The sequence below is a fragment of the Panthera uncia genome (genome assembly GCF_023721935.1).
Source record: "Panthera uncia isolate 11264 chromosome B2 unlocalized genomic scaffold, Puncia_PCG_1.0 HiC_scaffold_24, whole genome shotgun sequence".
Lineage (NCBI taxonomy): Eukaryota > Metazoa > Chordata > Mammalia > Carnivora > Felidae > Panthera > Panthera uncia.
Window position 1 is genome coordinate 10297206 of NW_026057580.1, and position 23798 is coordinate 10321003.

The following is a 23798-nucleotide window of genomic DNA, read 5'->3' on the forward strand; positions in this document are numbered from 1 at the left end:
GTTGTAACACATGGCCAGTGCACGTTCCCCTCCCCCTTACCCCAAAAGGATCTTGAACACAGGTATTGTCGCAGCTGTTTTAATTTGATCTCATCCCCCTTTCCAGCAGGAAATCCCTTATAGAAAATCCAAATCCTCTTCTTTGAGTTTCTCCCTGAGCCAGGGCAGCACTTGGAAGAGGTTGATGTGAAAGTCTCGGGCATGAGCAGGTACCTGTCGCCACCGCCTCTGGTCTTTGCAGACATCCACTACACCCCAGCTGATCACACCAACCTGGAGAGGGCAAGGGGATGCCACTAATCATCTGGTAGAATTCCTTCCTAATCCCAGGAAGCTCAACTACTCCCAAGTGCATCTGAGTTGACCTAGAAGAATTAGACTGGGGACCCAGCTCAGTCCTGCTCTCTAGCACACAGGCCAGACATTGCCCCAACCCGGCCATTTCAAGAAGTAGTTGGAAGGAGGCAGGCTCTGTCCTTCCCTTTCCAGCCACATGCATTGAACTTTCCTGCTTTAGGGCCCATGCTGACCACTTGGCATCTCCCCACAGACAGGAGAGGGGAAACTCACTTGAATGAAGCGACTCCTCTTATGAATAATCAGGGGACCACCAGAATCACCTACAGGAGAGGAGAGGCTGTAGGGAAAACGATTCTTGGGCTTTAAGAACATGTAGCACAACCAAAGAGCCTTCTCTTACCTTTGCAAGTGTTGGGGTCAGTATAGGGATCCACCCCTCCAGTGCAAAGGAACCTGGGGGTGACCACTTTAGAGATGTCCTTGACTTTGTCATAGCCTAGGGCATATTGAGCATCTCTCTCACAGCTGGATTTCTGTAGGTGAGGTATAAAGCACAGAGGAGAAAGGGGTGATAAGCAGAGCATGCTTAGGAAGAACTGGGGCCTAGAGGACCTGCTTAGGATCGGATCCCATATTCCTCACCTTTTCCCCGTTCTTGATGTAGACCTCCTTCCGAATCAGCGACTTCTTCCTATCTTTGGACAACTCTGACACAAACAGAGCTTTGATATCCTTTGCAGGGAGCAGCTCTTCCACTGGACAAATGGACAGTAGGGGTCATTTTAGCACTCTCTCTGCCCCCCACCATCTCTCTATTGCCTTTGTCACTCAGCAAATGTCCTTCAACCCTTTTCTGTGTGCTGGAGACCAGGCTGGCTCCTGCAGCACCCTGTCATGCCCCTCTTGTCTCTTGGCATCATTCCCTTGTGCTACTTTCCCTGAATGTCTTACTCTGTTGCTGGCAAGTGGTTGACAGTGGAAGCCTCAAAGCTTGATTTGTTCCCTGGGTGCAGGGGAGACAAATAGGCCTGTTAAGGAGAGATGGGGAAACTCAGGGACAGCAGACTTGACCTGCCCCAGGCCTGTAGCTCCAATTTGCCCAGACTTTTCTCCTCAGGGGTCCAGAGGGCTCACCTGAGAGTCTGGCCATACTTGAGCTTCTCCTTGAGTCTGATAAGGGCCACATCATAGTCATAAAATTCAGGAATGCCTTCTGCTTTTTTCCCATTGATGTCGTAGTTAGGGTGAAATAGGACTTTATCTATTTCCAAGTCCTGCTTCATCCCTCCTAAGGTAGGAGAGTGGGTATGTCAGGACATCCTACTTCTCTGGGCAGCCTCCTGCTTCTGGCCCCACATCCTTCCTAACTCCCAAGTCTTCCGCCCTGCCCCCAAGCAGCCCAGTGTGCAAGGGAGGGGGCTGCTTTGAGGACCGGGGGGGGGGGGGTTGGAAGGGTGGGCTCCTGAGGAAGTAGAAGGTGTTGCCCAGGGAGCACAGCTGAAGCTCAGGATTGATTCACTGCATCCTTACCCACGCTGACCTTGATTGAATGATTCCGATCATCCACCGTGAAACAGTGTGCTGCTGTCAGCACGTAGTACTCAGACACCACGGCCCCCATACAGGTCTCATGTCCTTTCAAAGGGCGCTGGGAACAGAATGGCAGGGGGGAAAGCTTAACTTCCACAAACACTACATTTTGCCCTTCCCCTACCCCCATTCCACCTGACCTCACCTCCCACAGGTCCCCACCACCAGGAAGCTGTGCTTACAGTGACTGAGATCTTGGCCTGCCACGGTTGCTTGTGGTAATCACTACCTTTCTTGTGCTCCCAAACCATTCCACAGAGTCCCAGAGTCCGGGTTTCATCTAACAAGAAAGGAGAATGTGCTGAAACCTGGGATGCTCGGCCTTTCGGGGAGGCCCGCCTACACAGCTATGAGGAGCAGAAGCCCATAAGGAAAAGAAAGGGGCATTTGTTTCCTTACATTGGGGGCAAGGAACTGTGGCAGTATAGTGAAAAGAAGTTGGAACTAAGAGTTGGGAGACCTGGCTGTTTTCAGGCCCAACTCTTGCTTGCTTGCTGTGCCTGGGCTGCTCTTGGCCTCAGTTTGCACATCTGTAAAATGAGACACTTGACAAGATCTCCAATGTTGTTCAGAACTCGGTGATTCTAAGATCAGGAAGTGGATAGTGCCAGGAGACCAGAGTGTGACTGAGGTAGAGAAGGAGCAATGAGAAAGCCATCCCAGACTGCCAAGGCTTCAGGAGGAGAGGAAGTATGAGTGACCTTGGGATACCTGGGGCATTTCCTGACCTCTTTATACCCTCCCGGTATCTTCCTACCAAGCATTTGTTTGAAAACATCTTCCAGGTCTTCCATGTCCTTGACTTTGAACACATGTTGTTCTTTATCCTTCTTGGAAGCCAAAGCATTGATGTTCTCTTGGTTCACCAGAGGCCCAACCCCAAACACATAGACATCTGAGGGAGAAAAAGGGAGGGTGAGTGTCCAAACCCTGGGGGCAGGAGCTGAGAAAGCAAGGTGCTGGGTCCAAGGCCAAAAACTCACCCAGATAATCCTCCCTTAGGTTTTTGCGATCCCTCCCAATGTCCAGCAAGCTCCGGATCTCATGAATGACAGAGACTGGGTCCCCACCCATGTTGTGCAAGCCTGCAGAAGAGACAGGGACCGTGAAGGTGAGAGGCAAGTAAAGAAGAGGGTCAAGGAAGATAAATTGGCTAGTAGTGACACATGGCTGGGTAAGCAGGTTGTTTTTTTGTTTTTAATGGCTGAAGGTAAAATTTCAGCTTTTTAATTTAAAAAAAAAATTTTAATGTTTATTCATTTTTGAGAGAGAGTGGAGGAGGGGTAGAGAGAGGGAGACACAGAATCTGAAGCAGGCTATAGGCTCTGAGATATCAGCACCAAGCCTGACAACCGGGCTCCAACTCACGAACTGCTGGATCATGACCTGAGCCGAATTCAGAAGCCCAACCAACCAAGCCACCCAGGTACCCCTGGGTAAGCAGGTTAAGGGGATGGAAGTGACAGAGAGACTTAAGAAGGGTGTCTCCTTGTAAAGGGTCACAGGAAAGATCAACATGGTTGGGGCCCTCAGTGCTGCTCAGAGCCCCAGCCATGAGTCTAGTGTTACATGTGGACCAAACAGCCATACACTGGTATGAAAGGGTGGGAAGCCTGGGGCAGGAAAAGGTCCCTTCTGACCATCAGTCATGAGAATGATGACGTGGCGGGTGCGGTTCCAGCCTTCAGGGGGTTGGTTCCCCGGCCAGCTCATCATGTTGTAAATTGCCTGGAGGGCCTTCTTGGTGTTAGTGCCTGCCTTCAACTTGTGATCTGTGAAAAAGGAAGATCTCACCTTGCCTGGTCTTCCAAGTCATCTATGAACCTTCAAGGCCTATCACAACTGAGATACCACATTTTTCAGTTTTTTGAGTTGTCACCCCACTGACTTCCCTTTGACCACAAAGTGACCTTCTCAGCCTCCAACAAGTTCCCAGTAATCCATATTCCTCAATGAGCCTGCTGTCCAACCATAGACTACAAAGTGGTCCACCCTGCCTTCCCACTTGGTCTCACTACCTCCTCCTCACAACAACCCTGAACCTTTTGACTTCTCTGACCCCAAAGTGAACTCCCCACCAGTCCCTTCCCTAACCTCTGACCTTCATAGTTGATATTGTCGATTGCCCTTGTAACCCAGTCTGCATCGCTGCTGTTTTCATCGGACACTCTGATCAAAATTTTGGGGACTGTAGCATAGGTCACTAGACCATATTTTGGCTTCACCCCATAACTTGCCACCTGTGGGTTAAGGGAGCAACGGGTCATGGCATTGAAAGAATACTATGGTTGGGAGAGGTCAGCAGCTTTTCTGGGACAGGGAAAGTTACAGTCAGAGACTCAAGGGCTGACTGATCACCCTGGGGCTGATGGATGATTGGGTTAAAGGTCAAGAAACTGCTTCCAGTAAAAGGAAGGGAAGGAGGACAGAATAGGACCAGAGGTTTTCTGGGACCTTGTGTCTCAGAGGGTCTGGAAACATCAGGGAACTAGTCCTGGATGGGCAGTGAGTTCACATTCAGGGGGGAAGGGGGCCCACCTTCTCAATGAAGTCTTTGAGACAGTTCTTGGCCCTTGTGAAGTTGCCGATCCCAATGCTGTCTGATGCATCCAACACCAGATAGATGTTCATGGAGCCCGAGGGGTCCAGGATAATCTTCCTCTTCTGTTGTTCCCCTGGGTGCCACCAGAGAAATTCAGGCTCCAGCATGCATGGTTCTCCTGGCCCTTCATCCTCTCCCAATTTCCTGCCTCCCTCCCCTCTCTGCCTCCAAACCTGGGCTATGCCCATCCTCAGCATCTACTCCTTCAATGGTCTCCGTCAGGGAAGACAGGAAGGCTTCGGCTACCTCTTCGGGGATGTCATACATAAAGGAGTCTGGGAGAGGTCAGAAATCAGGTAAAATGTCTGGGGGTGTTGGCAAGTGTGTGAGGGTCAGAGACACGGTGGCCAGTGAGGTGGGATGGTGGGTTTCCAGGATGGGAAGGGCTCAGTAGTGAAGGAAGTTCTACAGGCAGGTTTAGAAGTGAGGAAGGAGCTGGGTTGCATTAGGGGGAACTGGTGTAGGGATATGAGGATAAAAGAGCAGGATTTGACCCCTGGGCATGGGTCAAGAGTCACCTTGGCAGGAAGGTTCTGTTCCACTCCAAGAGCCACCCTCCTGGCATGTTCGCTGCTGGGAGCCACGAAGGGTGAGACCCCGGTTGCAGTAGTAGGTGACTCTGTCTTCAAGGCGATAGTGGTTGCCCACCTTCCTTGTGCCAAGGGGGATGCCCGGGTTAGGGCAGTACCCTGCTGCAGAAGCATGAAACATGGAGGTGAGGGCCAAATCCTGAGGCCCAGATGGCACGGTAGAGCACAAGAGCTGTGGTGCTGGTTCCTCAGGCTGGAACATGGTCAGGGAGAAGACACCATCACCAGGGGAGGGGACGCTTCTCACCTCCATCATCGCAGATGGCTGTTTGTCCATCCCACCGACCAGTTGCTTGGCAGGTGCGATTGGCAGAGCCCCGGAGAGTGTAGCCATCATAGCAGCGGAAAGAGATCTCATCGCTCAAATTGTAGTAGGGGGTCCGGGGCCAGTATTCCCCATTCTCAAATTCCTGTGGTCTTGGGCAGCGAATTGCTTTGGGGGAGGGAGACAAGTAGAAGTTACTGAGAAGGAAGGGCTTCACTTGAGAGTTTCCCTCCTGGTCTCAGGGACCCTGTCACAGAGAAACAGTGCCTTCTTGGTCCCACAGACAGCATCAACGCTCAACCTATGATGACTCCTGCTTCTCCTCATTTCCAATTTCTGAGTGTTCTTTTTACTGCCAGGGTTGCCTGACACAGGGTAGATGCTCAGTGAAGATTCACTCCCTTCCTCCTCCCTCTCTCCCTCCTTCAGCCCTAGACAGCTCCTGTGTTTGCTCAGCTCCCCCTGCTAACCTTCCTGGCCTCAATGCAACTCTAATAGTATGCTAGTCTGGCCCCTGGTCACCACCTGTTCCACCCCTCCATTGACCCGTACCCACCCTCACTGCCCTCCAACCTCTGCATTCTGCCGTCTTGACAATCTTTTGGTCTTGGGTCCGCAGGGTGCTCCAGGACCCTGTGGATCTGCAGGTACGAATCTGCACAGGGTATGGGTAGAAGCCAGAGGGACACACATACTCCAGTGCCTGGCCCTCCTTGAGAAGCCTGAAGGAGCCACCTTTGATCTCTACTCCTTCCAGAGAGCAGGAGCCTTGGGGCCCAACCACAGTCAATGGTGGTATGCTCCCACCTAAAGAAAAAGGCTGATGAAGCCCAGCCTCCCAAGGCCAAGGAGGAATACTGGGGGCAGCAGGAAGTGGGGGGGGGGAGTGGTGACCCTCTCTCTTACCTCCAGACAAGAGGCCCAGCACCAAGAATACCAGGCAGAGTTGGGGACTGAGACTGCTCCCCATAGCGATGGAAGGCAGGAGAGAAACCAGGTATGGGGACAAGATGGTCTATCCCGGCTTGTGCTGCCTGTCTGCTGGCTTGATATCCAAACAAACTTCAGACCTGGGCCTGGTCGCACACCCTTCCCCTGCCCCCCACAACCTCCAGCCTTTTATGCAATCTGTGTTCTGGCACCTGTGGCTAACCCCACCTACCCACATCACTTTCCGGAATGTCCAGGTGGGAGGGCCCCCACCGAGGTGCCAGTCAAGGAAATAGGAACTGCATAAGCCCTACCCTTTCAATACCACCTCTCAGCTCCAGTTCCTCCCCAGTAATCCCAGACCGCCCCCTTAGGGACCAGAAATAAGGCTGGCTCACTCCCTGTTGACTCTGTTATGGAGCAGAGTCCACCCACTGTTTGTCCAGCAGGGTCTCTGACCTGCCTCCCTGTTGTTCCTGGAATCATTCTGGAATCCTCTGCCCCCTGGCCAGCCCCCAGGCAGAGACACAGACAGATGAGGAAATCATCAATTTTTATTAATTTCAAAACTGGGAAATTCCACATGAAAATGAAAGGAGAGTGAGCCAAGCACAGCAGAGGGTGGGGCCCTGGGGTTTCCACAGCTTGGATGTGCTGCACGGGGTCCTAGAGCTGTGAGCATAGATAGGTCATGGGGTCTGATAGTAGAAGTTCAAGAGTGGGAGACTGACAGATGCTGGCAAGACAACAGAGGAGTCAGTAACCACAATTAGAGGGGCAAAAAGTTCAAGATACCCTCCAGGTGCTGCCTCAGCCAGGGCTGTAGGCGAAAGAGATTGATGTGAAAATCTCGTGGTGGTGGGATCTTGCCCCTGGGAGCCTTTTGGCGGGAGTTTTTATTGCTGTTGCCACAGGGGTTGTAGAGACCCCAACTCACCAGGCCCACCTGGAAGAAGGAGAGAATGGGGTGGGAGGCTGTCACAGCCCCAGCTCCAAGCTTCAACCTCCCTGGCTCATCCAAAGGCCTCCCTCAGCCTCCTTTAAGGTCAAGATTCTGTAGCCCGAGTCCCATGAGCTTCCTCCCCCTTCTCTCCTCACCTGAAAAAATCTGTATCTCCGCTCAAGGAAAACTGCTCCCCCAGATTCTCCTGTCAGAAAGGAGGGGCAAGAGACTGTCATCCTGACTCACCCTGCTCCCTTGTTATCAGGGCAGTGCACCAGTGCCCTGGCATGCATGCTGGTCACAGGGACATTGGTGGACTTTCCCTCAGGAATCCAGGCTCGTGGGTGGGGGGTGGGAGGGGCTCACCCCTGCAGGGATTGTCATCATTCTCGGTTCCACTGCATAGGAACTGGTCTGTCACCACCTCTCTGACATCCGTCAAGTCAGGGAACGTGGTTCTGTCTTGGGAGACGACCTGGATGCAGCTTGTCCACTGTGGCAGGGGTGGAACAGAGAGGAGAGAATAAGCAGTCCCAGGGGACACCTAGAAGTTCAGCTAGGCCTGTAGGAGGGGTAACACAGGGTCAGATGGAGAAAGCGGCCAGAGCTGGAGGAGGAAGGGACAAAGAGAGACTTTTGAGGAGCTGCCACAGAGGAGTCCCATTCCCCCACAGCATCCCAGACCTGAGATCCTCACCTCTGTCCCCATCTTGAGGTTAATGTTCAGTTTGCTCCCATTCAAGGCCACAAAATGAGCAGGAACACTCAGTTTGTTCAGAAGTTCACTTTCTGTGGTCAAGGAGAAAGGGGTGTGGTGCTGGTCCCTTTACCCAGCATCCAGGCTCCAGATTGGGGGCTGTTGCACAGCCCATGTCATCACTCCTAAGCCTTGGTCCTAGCTCCTCATGCACCCTAAGCCCCAGCACTCACCATGGTCTCGGCAGGTGCTGCCTGGAGGTCTCCGCAGAGCCAGATTTGCCTCCACCGTGCAGGGAAGGCAAATGGGCCTGGGGAGAAGGACAAGGGTCACACAGGCGCATTCTCTATGTCCCCTCCTCTGGGACTCCCCAGAGCACTCTCCCCCAGAGGATGCCCTCTCATCCCAGACTCCAGCACCTGGCATGGGTGGACATCTTCACTTTCTGGGCCAGCTTCAACAGGGCAATGTCATCACCATAGAACTCCAAGATTCCCTGATTCTTTTTGGCAAAGACATCAAACCCCGAGGAGATCACGGCCTTCTCAATACTGAAGTCTTTGCCCCACTGGGAGTTAGGATCCCCTGTGAATAATATGGCAGATTAGGCTGGCCCAGGGCCCCTGAAGGGGCCAGGGACTAGGAACAAAGGGTGGCAGCCCTGGCCATGGGCTCAGGAACCTGGTGTGGGCCTTGCCTTACCCACATTGACCCTCCACAGAGAGCTGTTCTCAGCATGGCGGAAGCAGTGAGCAGCTGTCAGGACCCATTGGTCTGAGATGAGGGCCCCCCGGCAGGTCTCCTGGCTCTTAGGCTGCAGGGAAACAGGTGATCTTCAGGAACTGCTATGTCTCTGGCCCATGGCTTCTTCCACCTCTGGGATCCAAGCCCCATCCCTCCTTCCTGGTACCTTAATAGTGACATGCCAGGGTGTCCTCTCCTGGGCAGAGGCATTGGCTGACATGTTCCCCACCCCACAGATGGTGTCTGTGAGCTTGGAGACATCTGTGGGTATTGGGAGCAAAGGGGGAAAGAGGTATGTGAGGGGCACTGTGAGCATGTTCCCCACCTGGAGCTCTTGCTGGCTCCTCACCACCCACCCCACTCTGAAGAGGGCAAAGCGCACTCACCCAGCATGTGCTCAAAGACCTGGTACAGAGCATTTGTGTCCTGTAGAATGAAGGCATGGCGCTCACCATCCTTCTTGGACCCCAGTTCATTCAGCTCTTTCCAGTCCACATCCAGCTTGCCCACCCCAATGGCATAGATGTCTGATGAGAAGAAGGAAATCACCAGAATCTAATGGCTGAAGGGCTACCCTGTGAGACAGGAAACTATCATTTGGAATTTACTGGGTCCTACAAAGCCCTAAATGAGCTGGACCCTCACCCCCTACTACCTATCTGAACTCACTTCCTACCACTACTCACCCTTCACTCCCTTCCATAGAGCCTCCTCAAAGTTCCACAAATTTGCAAGCACACTCCCACCCCAGGCCTTTTGTATAAGCTATGTGTCTGCCTGGTTCACTCCTTCTCAGACTGTCCCCATGGCTCACTTTCTTACCTTTTCAAGTCTTGACTCAAATGTCACCATCTCAGCAAGGCCTTCCCTGGGCTCCTTGTCTAAAACTGCAATGCCTCAGACAATTCCATTCCCTCTCTGCTCCATTTTATACCTTGGCATGTGTCACTATCTACCATGCCATATAGTTTCCTTATTTGTCTTGTTTAATGCCTACAGTGGGTAGAATTGTGTCCCTCAAAGAGATATATTCAAGTCCTAACCCCTAGTACCTGTCAATGTGACCTTATTTGGAAATAGAGTCTTTGCCTAAAGCCTCCAGAGGGAGCAGGGCCCTTCTGATAACCTTGATTTTGGACTTCTAGGCTCCTGAATGTGAGAGAATAAGTTTCTGTTATTTTAAGCCACGCAAGCTTGTGGTTGCAGCGGGCCTAGAAGACTAATACATGGCCCCTCCAGGATGACAACCCCAGCAAGATATTTTTGTCGTTTTGTTCACAGCTGCATCCTTAGAATGGTGTCCAGGAGAGACTTTCAGTAAGTACATTTATATGACTGAATAAGGAGCTCATGAGCATGCATGGAGGCAAAACTTCAGATCTGGTTCCTCTGTAAAGTGTAGGCTCTGAGAGAGGGGCCTGGAGCCATCTCTTCCCACTGGAGAATTTGGACCCACACAATCATCCGTGCCCTCCCTTCCAGCCAGCATGGGTGCCAGTCAGAGCTGCTTTGGGGTGGCGGCCCACAGACTCCAGTCTTCCCCCATGCTTTGCTGTGGGACATAAGCTTAGGAATCCCCTGGGCTTACACCAATGGGTTGACAAGGCATAAAGAAATACAAAGTCATAAAGTGCTCACACCCGAGTTTGGGTAAACCAGATTGACACCCCAAGAATAGGGGGGTGCAAAGGCACCCTGATAATAAGGAGGTGCAAAGGTGCCAGAAATAGGGCGGTGTGAAGGTACCACAAAATAGAGAGGGGTGCAGTGCCCCCAAAATAGAGGCAAAGGCCTGAAATAGAAATGGCACAAAGCTACCCAATACATAGGAATACGAAATGAACAAGATTAGATATTCAGGGTGAAAGCACCCCAAATTTAGTACTATAGCAGAAAGCTGCTTTCACAGAAGGATAGGGCTGGGTTAGGTAAACTGGTGAATTGGACTATGGACCGCTGCACTGCAGGCAGAGCAGCCCAGAGCAGAGATGGCTAACAAAAGAAAAGGTGCCTTGTCAACCCTGAGGTTATTTGTCCTACTTGTCTCATTCCCTAGGCTAGCTAAGATAAACAGAGGTGCTGCCTCATGTCGGCTGTAAACAACCCTCCTCCCGACTGTCTGGCACCCGGATTTTGTTTTGTATTAACCCAAACCCCCAACCACTAATATCCTCAAGACCCCCTTTCCCTCACGTCCACAAGTTAATGTTCACAGATTCATTGTCTCTTTGTGCACATCCATTGCCATGTTTGTAAGCCTTCTGATCCTAATAAAAATGGGGCAAGGACCTTATTCAGGGCTCTGGTCTTTTCCCGGACATTAGCCATTTCTCACTTTTAATCCTGCGTCCCGCTCTTTTGCTAGACAAGAGAGAACTTTAGACCCAGAGTCTACGACACTTTGCATCCCTTTTGGCCATTTTTGACTCCCAGAGGATCCTGGGTGGCATGCAAAGAGTGAGATGCTCAGATAGACTGGGAGATAAGGCTTTTCTCAGGAAGCAATCTATCCTCAGGCAGGCCAGAAGTGGTCACTGTGAGGTTGGACAATTATGTACCATGTGTTTTCTGTGCCTACGTCCCTTCCGTTCCTGCTTCTTTTCAATAAGGTGTTTTGAGCATTTAGCCCTAGCCCAGTGATGCTAAGGAGTTTGGGAGGAGAGTTTGGGCTTTGCGTTCGCGAAGCTAGAGTTCTAAAAAGGAATCTGCTTGCCCCTACTGGGCAGGTAGGGTTGGTGGCATGAACAAGAAAGAGAGGACCCAAGGGGAAAGTGAAACTTGGAGGCTCAAAAGATAATCCTCACTTATCCGGAGCACTTCCGTCTGAAATTCTTTTCTGGTCAAATATCAGTGCAATTTGTGTTTAGTCTGAACCAGAGGAATTATTCCTTTCGAACCTACAACTGCCAAAGCATTAGTTATCTATACCCCTGAAAGAGGAAATGCCAGGGACAGTCCCTACAAGGAATCCAGTCCTTTTTCATCTCTGGAGAGGTTCATGGCCACAATGGTGGCAGTGGCCACTCACATACACTGTTCCCCTGTACCAAGTAAGAGCTGAGCATTCGCCCCTATTGGCCTCTGAGGTCCTAGCACCCTCCCCCTCTAGTTTCTGCAAATGCAGAAACTGCCCACAGCCACGGCCAACCCAAGATGAAACCAAGGCTCAAAGGCTAAAACTTCGGGGCCATTTGACTCCAGATTGTTCGGTATGACTCTAAGCTGCCTTCACACAGAACGACACAGCCTGAGGTCTCACTGGAAACAAAGCCAAGGTGTGGACCAGACTGATGGCTGCCCAAATTGTGCCCCTGCAGGGGCAGCACAGCTGGGGGCGGGGTAGAGGCTCACCCAGGTAGTCGTTCCTCTGCTGGTTGATGTTCAAGATCTCTTTGATATTGTCAACAGCCAGCTTGGGGGAGCCACCCATGTTAGACTTTCCTAGAACGGAGGGAAAAGAATTGTCCATCTGGGGTGTATGTCCGGACTCCCCATAGTCTCGGAGGAGCGGGCATTCAGCCTGGGAATCTCAACCTTTACCACTTCCCGTGTGTGTTTCAAGATATGTTATTTACTGAAATTCTCTACATTCCAGGCACTGGGCCAGGAGCTTCATAAACTGTATCTCATTTGATTCTCCTGAAACCTCAGGTAGTGTAGGTATCCTAATTATACAGGCAAGAAAACCAAGTTCTATGGACATGATCAAGAGATAAATGGCATAGCCCAGATCCACTACACAGTCTGTCCTATCTGTGCGCCTTGACATTCCTGCCCCAAAGCCAACCCCCTCCCCTGCCAGCTGACTCAAGGCAACCTCCCAGGTAGTAACAATAATTGATATTTGTAATCACAAAGCACTTTTACACAAAGTACTTCAATTGTTGTCCATAAACATTGTGTAAGGGAAGGAGGGCAGCTATGACTATCATCATCATCATTGTCATTCCATTGTCACCATCAACACTATTTCTACTACACAAACAAGAAACTTAGTCTCAAAGTGGCAGAGGGAGAGCCAGAATGCAGGTGTCCTGACACTACATCGGTGCTCCTTCCACTGTGCCAGACTCACTCGCAGAGATGACCATACTCACCATCTGTCAGAAGGATGATGGCATGTCGGATTTCCTGCCAGGCCGCTGTGCTCATTCCGAGGCGTTGCATCTGGTTATTCATCATGATATGGACACTATCTAAAGCTGCATAGGTGTTTGTCCCAGTTCCATTTTCATGGTCTGGATTATGTGAAGAGGAAGGACTGTCTTAAACACTTCCCACCTGGGGGAAGGGAATCACTCTCTTCTCCCAACCATTGGAAATGCATTTATCAACTGACTTGATAAACTCGGACATTAGCTAGCCAAAGGTTTGGCATCATTGCCTGTTCAAACATTAAAAACCTTTCCCCTTAGATAGACTGCATAACCCAGTGGCCACTCTATACTCTCAAGATTCAAAGATGGAGTTTCCAAGGAACCTGGGTGGTTGTAGCCATCTGGTTTCTACCACCCGGGTAGTTTCATAATGACATGGGGGAGACTCCAGTGGTGAGCCAAGAAAGCCCATGTAGTTCTGGCATGAGGAAGGAGCCAAAGACCTGTGTGAAGGATTTGGACATGTAGCACATTAGAGTAAGCCATGAGCTGGTGGGAGCTGGGAGTCGGCCACCACGAACCTGACTTGGAAGCTATCCCCACCTGAGGAACCTGAGCCCCAGAGCCCTGAGACTTGAATGTCACCAAAGGGCCTCGCTCTCTAATTTGTCCCAAATCTCTTTGCAGGCGCAGACAGCTTATCCTCCCCCCTGCCTCATCGCCTTCATTTGATGACACCTGTACCTTTATAGTTGATATTGTCCAGACTGTTGATCACTTCAGTCGCATCCCTCGAGTTGTCGTGCAGAACAGACATGATGATTTTGGGCTTTGATGCAAAGGTGATTATGGCGACACTCACATTGATCTCAAAGCTGAAAATCTGTGAAGGGCAAGTGAGAGGCCAAAGAAGAGAGGGTTAGAGAGCAAGCCAAGGGCTCCAGAGGAGGCAGAGAGCCTGGACCAAGGCTGACAGAGGCAAGGGCCACAAGTAGTCACTAACTAAGAGACTGCTGATTGCAGGGAGCCAGGAAACTGACATTTGTGGACCATCTACTGTCTTTGATAGGCTCACTCACTCCTCATGCATCCTTACATCAATTCTGGGAGGGGGTGAGAAGGCCCTATTTTACAGATGAGGACATTGAAGCTTATTGCCTTGCCCCAGATCACACCACTGGTGCAAAGTGGAGGTCGAATTTGCACCTGTCCACATGAATCTGAGGCACTTCTCTAACTAGCAGATTTTGCTGCCCCACAGCTTAGTGGACACTACAGGTCTTCAGAGACTCTAAGGAGCATAAAAACTGCCTTGTTTACTGTAGGTAAACTGCCTTGTTTACTGTAGGTGGGAAGGAAAACATATATCTACATAAACTATTGTGAAAAGTTACCAGGCAAAGTGCTGGCAAAGAATCTATACTAAGTGGCTTCCAAACTCTCCTGTTCATGCATCTCATCATTAAAAACATTTTGAGCACATATCTAAATATAGGTATATATATTTATAAAAAGTGACTCATATTTATAAAGCATGCCATTCAAATATATTATACACATTTTAAATATTTAAAAATTTGGAATTTTTAAAGGAAAGTCTTAAATATTAAGTTATCGGTTTAATTTAAATTGAAATTATTCAACAAGGATACCAGTACTTGTCTACCATACCGCACTGGATTATTTTGTATACCCTTCTGTGGAGACCACCATTCTAGATTATGGGTTCCTGGGAAGTAGGACTTCAGCCTTGTTCATCTTTGATGTCCCCCAGCACCCAGCACCCAGCACAGTGCCTGACACATAGTAAGTATCCCAGGAGTGTTTGTGTGATTCTATAAATTGAATCCACGATTCCTGCATGGAATGCCCATACTCTAGGAGGGCTTTTTGGAGGAAGTGGGCTGTAAGTGGGATTCTGAGGAAGGGAAGGAACCAGAGAGAGACAGTGGGCATAGGAAGGCCTCCTCTGTAAACAGACTCCGATTTCCTGACCCTGTCCACCATAAGACTGGCGCTCTCCTTGAAGATGTGAAAGTCATCTTCGGCCACACTCTGAGAGGCATCCAGGAGCAGGTAGAGGTTCAGGTGACCAGAGCGCTGGATTTGGATTTTACGGCCCACGCTTTCTGTGAGAAACATGGAAGGGGTTGATTCACATCCACCTCCCTCCAGCCCTCTTGCTAAGGGATAGGGCCTCCCTGCCTCCCCTCCAGTCAGTTCAGCTGCCACTGAGCTTTCTGGAAGCTCTGAGCATCTTCTGGGAAGACTGCTCCTCCAATCCCAGGCCCAGCACCCTACTGTCCCCACCCCAAACACTCACTTTTTTTCTTCTGGGTGGGATTGGTGGCTCCAAGTAGGTGGGACAAGGAGGCACCCAGGGCAGGGGCCACATCCTCAGGAAAGTCATAAGAGTAGGGCTCTGTGGGAAGAGCCACTGAGGTCAGCCAGAGTCAGGGGTAGGATGCCCAGGGAATCTCTGGAGGGTCAGGGCAGCTGGCTACTCACGGCGGCATATGGGTTCCGTCCCACTCCAGACCCCATTACTCTGGCACTCCCGCTCCGCAGACCCGGTCAGCACCAGATTTGAGGAGCAGCGGTAGGTGACTTTGTCTCCAAGCCCGAAACGAGACCCTGTCCGCACGGCACCCACCGAGATGCCCGGGTTGGGGCAGTAGCCAGCTGTGAGTGAACAAAGGAAGATGGCAGTGAGCAGGGGCACCCCTCCTCAGCCTTTTGGCCCCGCTCACCCACTTTCTCCCTCAGAGCTCTTCCTCCTCTCCAGACCTGTGGAAGCTCTGTGGGTCATTTGGCCTCCTCCTTGGGAGACACCACAACTGTGCTTCCCAAGGGTATGTGTGGAAAATCTTAATAGGGCAAAATGTTTAGAACTCAGTGGCCTCAGATGCCAGCTAAAGCATCCCAGTCCCAACCCAGGGACTCAGCCTGCATCCGTCCCAGAGCCCCAGGGAAGATGCTAGCTGACAAGCCCTACACCTACACAGATACTATTTGCACTTCATAAACCACAGTGAGGCATCACTACACACCCACCAAGATGGCTAAAACTTGGATAATTCCAAGTGTCAGAGAGGATGTCAGGCAACCAGCACTCAGATACATTGCTGGAGCCTCTACTAAAACTAAACAAATGCCAATCTGCGAGTGGACAATTCCACTCCTAGACAACATGCTCAAGAGAAGAAAGTTCATATGTGCACCAGCAGTTATGTATAAGGACGCTCATAGTGCTTTACTTATAATAGCCCCAAACTGGAAAGAACCCCAATGCCCATCAACAAGAGAATGCGTAAATAAATTATAATCTATTTGTATAAGGAAACTACACAGCAATAAAAAATAACAAACGGATAAATCTCACGGGCAGAATGTTGAGTAAAGGAAGCCAGATGCCAAAAGAACATATTCTATATGATTCCACTTGTATGAAATGCAAGAATGAACTAAAATAAACTATGGGGACAGAAGTCAGAGTGGTGACCCTGCGGTCAGCAGTGGACAGGAGGAGCCTCCTACTTTGCCGGACATGTTCTCTACCTTGCATGGTGATTATACTGGTGGATACATGTGCAAAAGCTCACAGAGCTGAATACTTAAGGTTTGTACACTTTAGGTAGATTGCACCTCAATTTTCAAATCGATTCTATTTATGTTTGAATCAATGGCTATTTGGCAGAGTCATGAATATAAGTAGAGAACCAATGGCTGGCCCACTGGGTCACGGTATGGTCCTACCATCTCGTGGACTCCGTGTCTTCTGTATTATGTGCTCAGAACTATCATCCAGGAAGCTCCCAAAACCCCCAGGCAATGTGGCTCCAGAGACTCCTGGGAGCCCCACTTCTATCAAGCAGAACCTCCCCACCATTGACAGGGCCAGTAATAACCATGACAAAAGTATATGTGTCACTTACCAGACCCCAGGGACTCTTCTAGACACTTACTAACGTCAACTCACTTAATCCACACGGCAACCTCATCTGGTGGCCACTCTTACTATCTCCATTTTAGATGTGAAAATTGGGGCACTGAGAGGTTAAATAACCTGGCCAAAGGCTGCCCAAGTCAGAGCCAGGCTTGGGCCCAAACTGGCAGCAGGGGCAGGTACTAAGCACAGCACTAGTCTTGCTTTGAGGTATTTGGAAAAGCTGGACAGAGTGTGTGAAGCCTTCATGTCGGATCCGAGGCTTAGCACCACCTGCCTCAGCCAGGCTCCCTGCAGGCTGGTGATGTGTGACCTGTAGACCTCAATTTACCAAAATTCAGGAAATATTATTTTGGCATCGGAAACACGAGGCCCCTGTCCCCACAGAGGCCCCCCGGGGCACACATCTTACTCCAAGTTTCCCAGGAGACCCCAGCCGCCATACAGCCATCAGTCAGGGCACTCACCACCATTGTCACACACAGCTGTCTCCCCATCCCACATGCCATTGGGGCGACACTGGCGCACAGGCGAGCCCCGCAGTGTGAAACCGTCCTCACACTCGAAGCTCAGGTTGCCACCCACAGGGTAAGACCCGAGCCGTGGGGTGAACATGCCATTCTCAAAGGAAACAGGACCTGGACAGCGAACAGCTGGAGGGAGAGAAGGGAATGAGAATATAGGCATGGATGGATAACACCTGGGCTGAGGGATGCTCATTTTGGGTGCATGGGAATAGCCAACTGGTTGTCAAAATATTGGGTTGTTGTATGTGAAATCGCTGCTTGTGGCAATTGGTTGAATTTTGGCAATTTCACACAGTTCAACCTAATAGATTGATAAATAACCACTTCTCTCAGCCCTCTGAGGGCATGGTCATCCCAGCCTCTCCCCTGAGGTCCTCAGATGTCCCACAAGTGGACAACCAAAGGCGTAACACCTGGCACGACAAGGGACTCCGGCACATATTCTGAATGATTGGGACTATGCAGTCAATTGTTAAATATTAAAAAAAAAAATCATCCCAAGTGTTTAAAAAATCCGGCTTTAGTACCCCACAATCTCCATCAAAGCCTTCCTCTAACGCCTTGCTATGGACAATGGGCATTTTCCCACTATGTTGAAAAGCCCCATGGAAAAGCATCCCGGCCATCCCTGCACATCACCTAGTCAGGGTAAGCCCCACCCTGAGCAACTCTTAAATGGAAGATCTGGAGAAGCCACTGGTGGGCACCCTAAGCAAGGCCCACAGAGAGCCTCACGTTTGCAGACTGCCTTTGTCAGCTGGGTGGATCTCAGGGTCTGCCACCGTCCGTTGCTCTTGCACAGCCGCGATGCTGGGACTGGGTAGCGGCCCATGGGACAGGAGTAGGTGAGGACACTCCCAGGGGCCCAGCCATGGCTGAGGGTGAAAGTGCCACCGGAGATATTCACGTTCTGAGGGCAAGAGAGGGTGGCTGCAGCCAAGCCTGTGAGTGTGGGACACAACACAGAAATGGAGAAAAGATGAGAAAAGGAAAGCAAGAGAGATTGTCCATTTACAAGTGGGAACTCAACCTGGGCAGCACAGGGACCCCAGAATTCCCCTCCCCTGCTCCTACCTGGGTACAGGGACAACAGGCAAAGGAAAGCCATCAGTGGGTCCATGGTGTCCACCTTGAGGCAGAGAGAGGCAGAGAGCCTGCAGAGGGAAAAGGTCATCTGACTTCCCGAAACCCAGAGCTGGCTCAGCAGCTGCTTTATTTGCTGCCAGAGAAGGACAACTAGGGAGTGGCAAGGGGGATGTGCTCTTAGCATGGAAAAAAAATCAGGGATTGGAGACTGAGCTGAGAGGGTGAAGCCCTTGCCCATCTCCCTAATCCCCACATATCCTAGTCAGTTGATCTGCACCATAAGCTTTTCCTACCGCTCTCAGCCTGCACACCCCTCACACACACACACGCACACACACACATGCTCTTGCATGCGTCGTCTCAAGCACGCAAACCCACAAACCATCCAAGATATTGCAAAATTGTTTATTTAAGTAAAGTTTCAGTTTTCTCTTGGGTGTCCAAGTGGACTTTATTTCCTGAGAGCCTGGGACAGCACTGTGTTCTTGAACATAAATCTCCAAGGAATGGAGGCTAATTTTCTCAGACAGTCTTGATAAATTGGAAGAATCACAATCTTGTTCTTCCTTGCAACCTCTAGAGTGAAATCTGCAGGTAAAAATGAAATCAATGCTTAGTTTTGGAGACTGCAAGATGTGTAAAACACTTCTACGGGAAGTCCAGTAGAAAAAATTCCCACTCATAAAATAAATAAGTCTGGGATTGGTTACCCAAAGGAACAAAGGTATTTGGGGATTTTGGATATGTCTTTAAATTACACACTGTAGTTGTATGAAATGCCGGAAGGAAACAAACTCTAAGCTAACATGTTACCCCCCTATCCACAGAAGTCTCTTTAATACTTTGTCAAACAATGTGGGATATGAATAAATAAGATCAATTAAAAATAAAGATGAGGGGCGCCTGCGTGGCTCAGTTGGTTAAGCGTCTGACTTCGGCTCAGGTCATGATCTCACAGTTCATGAGTTCAAGCCCTGTATTGGGCTCTCTGCTGTTAACACAGAGACTGCTTCAAATCCTCTCTCTCCCTCTCTCTCTGCCCCTCCCCTACTCATTCACATGGGCTCTCTCTCTCTCAAAAAATAAACATTAAAAAAATAATAATAATAAATAAATAAGTAAAAATTTTAAATAAAAAAATTAGGATGAAATGGAGCACCTGAGTGGCTCAGTTGTTGAGTGTCTGACTCTTGATTTCAGCTCAGGTCATGATCTGAGTGATGGGATCAAGCCCAAGTAGGGCTCTGCACTGAGCATGAAGCCTGTTTGGTATCCTCTCTCTTTCTCTCTCCCACCCCCCGCCCCTCCCTCACTCACACGTATGCAACCACATGCTCACTCTCTCTTAAAATAAATAAATAAACAGATAGATGTGAAACATCTCTGAAGTAATCATTTAAGTTTGTGAAAACTCTTTTGATTTACAAATAACTTCTTAAATAAAAATAGAACTACCCTATAACCCAGCAATTGCTCTACTGAATATTTACCGAAAGGATCCAAAAATGCTGATTCGAAGGGGCACATGCACCCCCAATGTCTATAGAAGTGCTATCGACAATAGCCAAAGTATGGAAAGAGCCCAAATGTCCATCGATGGACGAATGGATAAAGAAGATGTGGTATATATACACAATGGAGTATTACACAGCAATCAAAAAGAATGAAATCTTGCCATTTGCAACTATGTGGATGGAACTGGAGGGTATTATGCGAAGCAAAATAAGTCAGTCAGAGAAAGACAAATACTATATGATTTCACTCATATGTGGAATTTAAGAAACAAAACAGACGAACATAGGGGAAGGGAAGCAAAAATAATATAAAAACAGAGAGGGAGGCAAACCATAAGAGACTCTTACAGAGGACAAACTGAGGGTTGCTGGAGGGGTGTTGGGTGGGTGGATAGACTAATAGGGTAATGGGCATTAAGGAAGGACACTTGTTGGGATGAGTACTGGGTGTTACATGCGAGTGACGAATCACTAAATTTTATTTATTCTATTTCCTGAAATCATTATTACACTATATGTTAACTAGAATTTAAAATTATATATATATCCATATATACATACATACACACAAATAACTTCTTCCAAACACATATGCAAAATAGGGCTCACACTTGGACAAAACTGACTGAATGCAGGAAGACCATGATATCCTCGGTGTTGGGGGTCCCAAAGCTGCTGCTGTGGCACAGCTGCTGGTGCTTCCCTGGCACCCAGTATCTGTTCTCTTTCCCTCCTTCTACAGTAAGATGTTTAGCAAGACACATAGTCACTTAGCCAAAGACTACATTTCCCAGCTACCCCGGCAGCTAGGTAACTGGTGACCTGGTTCTGGCCAATAGGAATTGAGCAGAACTGATACATGTTACTTCCAAGTTATGCCCCTAAAATAAAAGGGGAGTATCCTCCCCTTTCCATAGGCTAAAATATACACCTGATGGTAGGAGCGCTGGGTGGTTCAGTCTGTTGAGTGCCTGACTCTTGATCTCGGCTCAAGTCATCATCCTGTAGTTCATGGGATTGAGCCCCGCATCAGTCTCTGTGCTGACAATGCAAAGCCTGCTTGGGATCCCCTCCCCCACTCTCAAAATAAATAAATGAACTTTAAAAGAAAACAAAAATAAAATAAAATATCAATCTGATGGTGATTGAAGCACAACATCCAGAGGATGGCAGAGCAAGCAGACAGAGAAGCCTGGGTCCCTGACGCTGTGTTGATGTCATACCAGCCCTGCCCTACTACTCATATTGTTAACAGAGAAATAAACTCTCTTAAGGGAGATGTTCACAAAGATTCTGGCTTTGTCTTCCTTCAGTCACATAGCAGGATTGAAATTCCCTATCCACTTGCACTGGCCAATGAAATATGAATGTAAGTGACATGTATCATTTCTAGATGGTAGCTTTATGAGCCAGTGCAGTCCTCACTGTGCTTTTTTCCCCCTGTATGGCAACATTCAAGATGGTGGAGACCAGCTCACGTTCCTGAGTTGACACCAAAAGCACTCCTCTGCTGACCCTCATAGGATATGTACATAATATGAGCAAAAAAAAAATCTTTGTTTTAATCTATTACATTGCCACTGCTGTTGGAAAAAAGATATCACCCAAAATTTAGGCGCTTAAAAACATGATTTCTTCTTTCTCATGATTCTGTGGGTTGGCCCGGTGCTTCTGCTGCTGCTGTTGCCTGGACTCACATCATGCAGTGACGGCTGAGTTCAGCAAGAACAGTTGGACACCCAGAGTTCTCTCTCTCCCATGGTCTTTCATCCTTAGCCTTGCAGAGCATAAGCAGTCTCAGGAAAGCATTCCAAGAGATCCAAAGTGAAAGCTGTACAGTCTCTTGAGGCCTATCTTCAGAAGTCACACAACGTCACTTCCACCATGTTCTACTGGTGACAGCAAATCACAGGGCCAGTAAGGTGGGGGAAACTTTACCTCATGATGAGAAGAATAGCAAAGTCATATTGCAAAGAGGCATACACACTAGAATAGGAGAGATTTATGGCCACATTTTGCAAACCACTAAGGCAAGTGAAATTTGGGAGCTGTTAGTTATCAGAACATAATGAACCCTCACCTTGACTGAATACCTAGTCCCTGAATTTGGGGTACCTTCCTTAGGCCACTGCTATGAACTGAATCACGTCACCCAAAATTCATATCCTGAAGCCCTAGCCCCAATATGACTATATTTAAAGATGATAGGGTCTATAAAGAGAATTAAGGTTATGAGACCATATGGAGCATTGATCCAATAGGATAAGTGTCTTTATTTAAAATTTTTTAAATGTTTATTCATTTTTTGAGAGAGAGGGAGACAGAGCACGAGCAGGGCAAAGACAGAGGGAAACGCAGAATCCAAAGCAGGCTCCAGGCTCCGAGCTGTCAGCACAGAGTCCAATGTGAGGCTCAAACTCACAAACCACGAGATCATGACCTTAGCTGAAGTCAGACACTTAACCGACTGAGCCACCCAGGTGCCCTGGGACAAGTGTCTTTATAAGAAGAGACACCAGAGTGCTCTTTCTTTCTCTCTCTCCCTCTCTCCCTCCCTCACTCTTTCTCTCTTCCTCTTCTTCCTCCTCCCCCTCCTTCTCTCTCTCTCTCCCTCTCTCTCTCTCTCTATCTTAGACACTTCCTTCCCATCCCCATGTGTCACAGAGGAAAGGCCACATGAAGATGACTGTCTGTAAGCCAGGAAGAGAGTCCTCGCCAGAAACCAACTATGCTGACACCCTGGTCTCAGGCTTCCAGTCTCCGGAACTGTGAGAAAATATATTTCTGTTTAAGCCACTCAGTCTAGAGTATTTTGTTATGGAACCCGAGCAGACTAACACATCCACCCAGCTCATGTGTAATAGCTGCCTTTAAGTAACAGGGTGTCTTTCTTTCGTGACTTTTTCTCAGCATTTGTTAAGTTAAATAAACTTAGCAGTGTGTCAGAACCCATTATCCCTTCTTCCTTAAGTATTAAAACTTGCAAGTTTTCCACTGGACCCCTGGAGTATGCTCTTAAAGAAAGGGGTGTGTGGGCACACTGGATGGCTCAGTCAGTTGAGCATCCAACTTCAGTTCGGGTCATGATCTCATGGTTTGTGAGCCCCACATCAGGCTCTCTGCTGTCAGCACAGAGCTGGCTTTGGATCCTCTGTTGCCCTCTCTCTCTGCACTTCCCCCCTCCTTGGTCTTTCTCTCAAAAATAAATAAACATTTTTTTTTTACAGGATGTGCTCCTCCATTTTTTCTTCTCCCCTTCCTCCTGGCTGGAATGCAGACAGATGGGTAGAAGCCAAAACAGCCACCTTAGACCACAAGATGGAAGTCACATGTTGATGATGAGAAAGAAACAGAATTAAAGAAGTTCTGCTCCCCAATCCTGCAGGCCTACCATGACTCCCCTGGACCACTTATGCTCAGCCCATGTAAGCCACTGTTGTTCTAGCCTTTGTTTTAGCAGCCAAACATGTTTCTAACTAATACACCTAGCCAGAAATCAATGTGAGAGCCAAAGGTACCACCCACAGACATGTGCTTATCAAGGTCTAATCTAAACTGCTATACATAAAGACAGCCCAAAATGTAGTGATTTAAATAAGGTAGAAGTTTACATCTCTCCCAAATAAGAGCCTCAGTGTAAGCAGACAGGGCTGATATGGCAAGGGTGGCCTTGGCTGGCAGGGCACTGTTGCTCATCAGTATCACTCAGGATCTCAGGCTCCTTCCATCGGGTGGCTCTGCCATACCATTGAGAATTGTCCTTGTCTGCATGGTCAAAGTCTTCCAGTCCCAAGTAAGTGGAATGAAATAAAAAATGGGGGGCAGGGGGGACACCGAGGTGGCTCAGTCAGTTAAGTGTCCAACTTTGGCTCAGGTCATTATCTCGTGGTTTGAGAGTTCGAGCCCCACATTGGACTCCATGCTGACAGTGAGGAGTCTGTTTGGGATTCTCTCTCTCTCTCCATCT

The 23798-nt window shown here is 49.1% G+C and overlaps 2 protein-coding genes across 2 annotated transcripts; both read right to left on the reverse strand.

The window, feature by feature from the left end:
- Nucleotides 1-98: 98 nt before the first annotated feature.
- CFB (complement factor B) lies at nucleotides 99-6341 on the reverse strand. The gene is made up of 18 exons (XM_049653540.1): nucleotides 6254-6341; nucleotides 5921-6154; nucleotides 5330-5515; nucleotides 5011-5184; nucleotides 4666-4767; nucleotides 4429-4565; nucleotides 3992-4130; nucleotides 3531-3662; nucleotides 2874-2975; nucleotides 2648-2785; nucleotides 2073-2170; nucleotides 1831-1948; nucleotides 1435-1588; nucleotides 1252-1328; nucleotides 943-1055; nucleotides 701-833; nucleotides 571-620; nucleotides 99-273 (listed from the first exon to the last, which is right to left on the reverse strand). Exons 1-18 carry the CDS (start codon nucleotides 6315-6317, stop codon nucleotides 118-120), a joined length of 2307 nt encoding a protein of 768 aa, XP_049509497.1. The 5' UTR covers nucleotides 6318-6341; the 3' UTR covers nucleotides 99-117.
- A 472-nt stretch (nucleotides 6342-6813) lies between these two features.
- C2 (complement C2) lies at nucleotides 6814-18552 on the reverse strand. The gene is made up of 18 exons (XM_049653539.1): nucleotides 18306-18552; nucleotides 17967-18173; nucleotides 17172-17357; nucleotides 15267-15440; nucleotides 15082-15180; nucleotides 14754-14887; nucleotides 13503-13641; nucleotides 12759-12899; nucleotides 12013-12102; nucleotides 9048-9188; nucleotides 8828-8922; nucleotides 8620-8731; nucleotides 8337-8502; nucleotides 8151-8227; nucleotides 7918-8009; nucleotides 7587-7713; nucleotides 7376-7425; nucleotides 6814-7223 (listed from the first exon to the last, which is right to left on the reverse strand). The coding sequence occupies exons 1-18, from the start codon at nucleotides 18499-18501 to the stop codon at nucleotides 7047-7049; spliced, it is 2403 nt and encodes an 800-aa protein (XP_049509496.1). The 5' UTR covers nucleotides 18502-18552; the 3' UTR covers nucleotides 6814-7046.
- Nucleotides 18553-23798: the final 5246 nt, after the last annotated feature.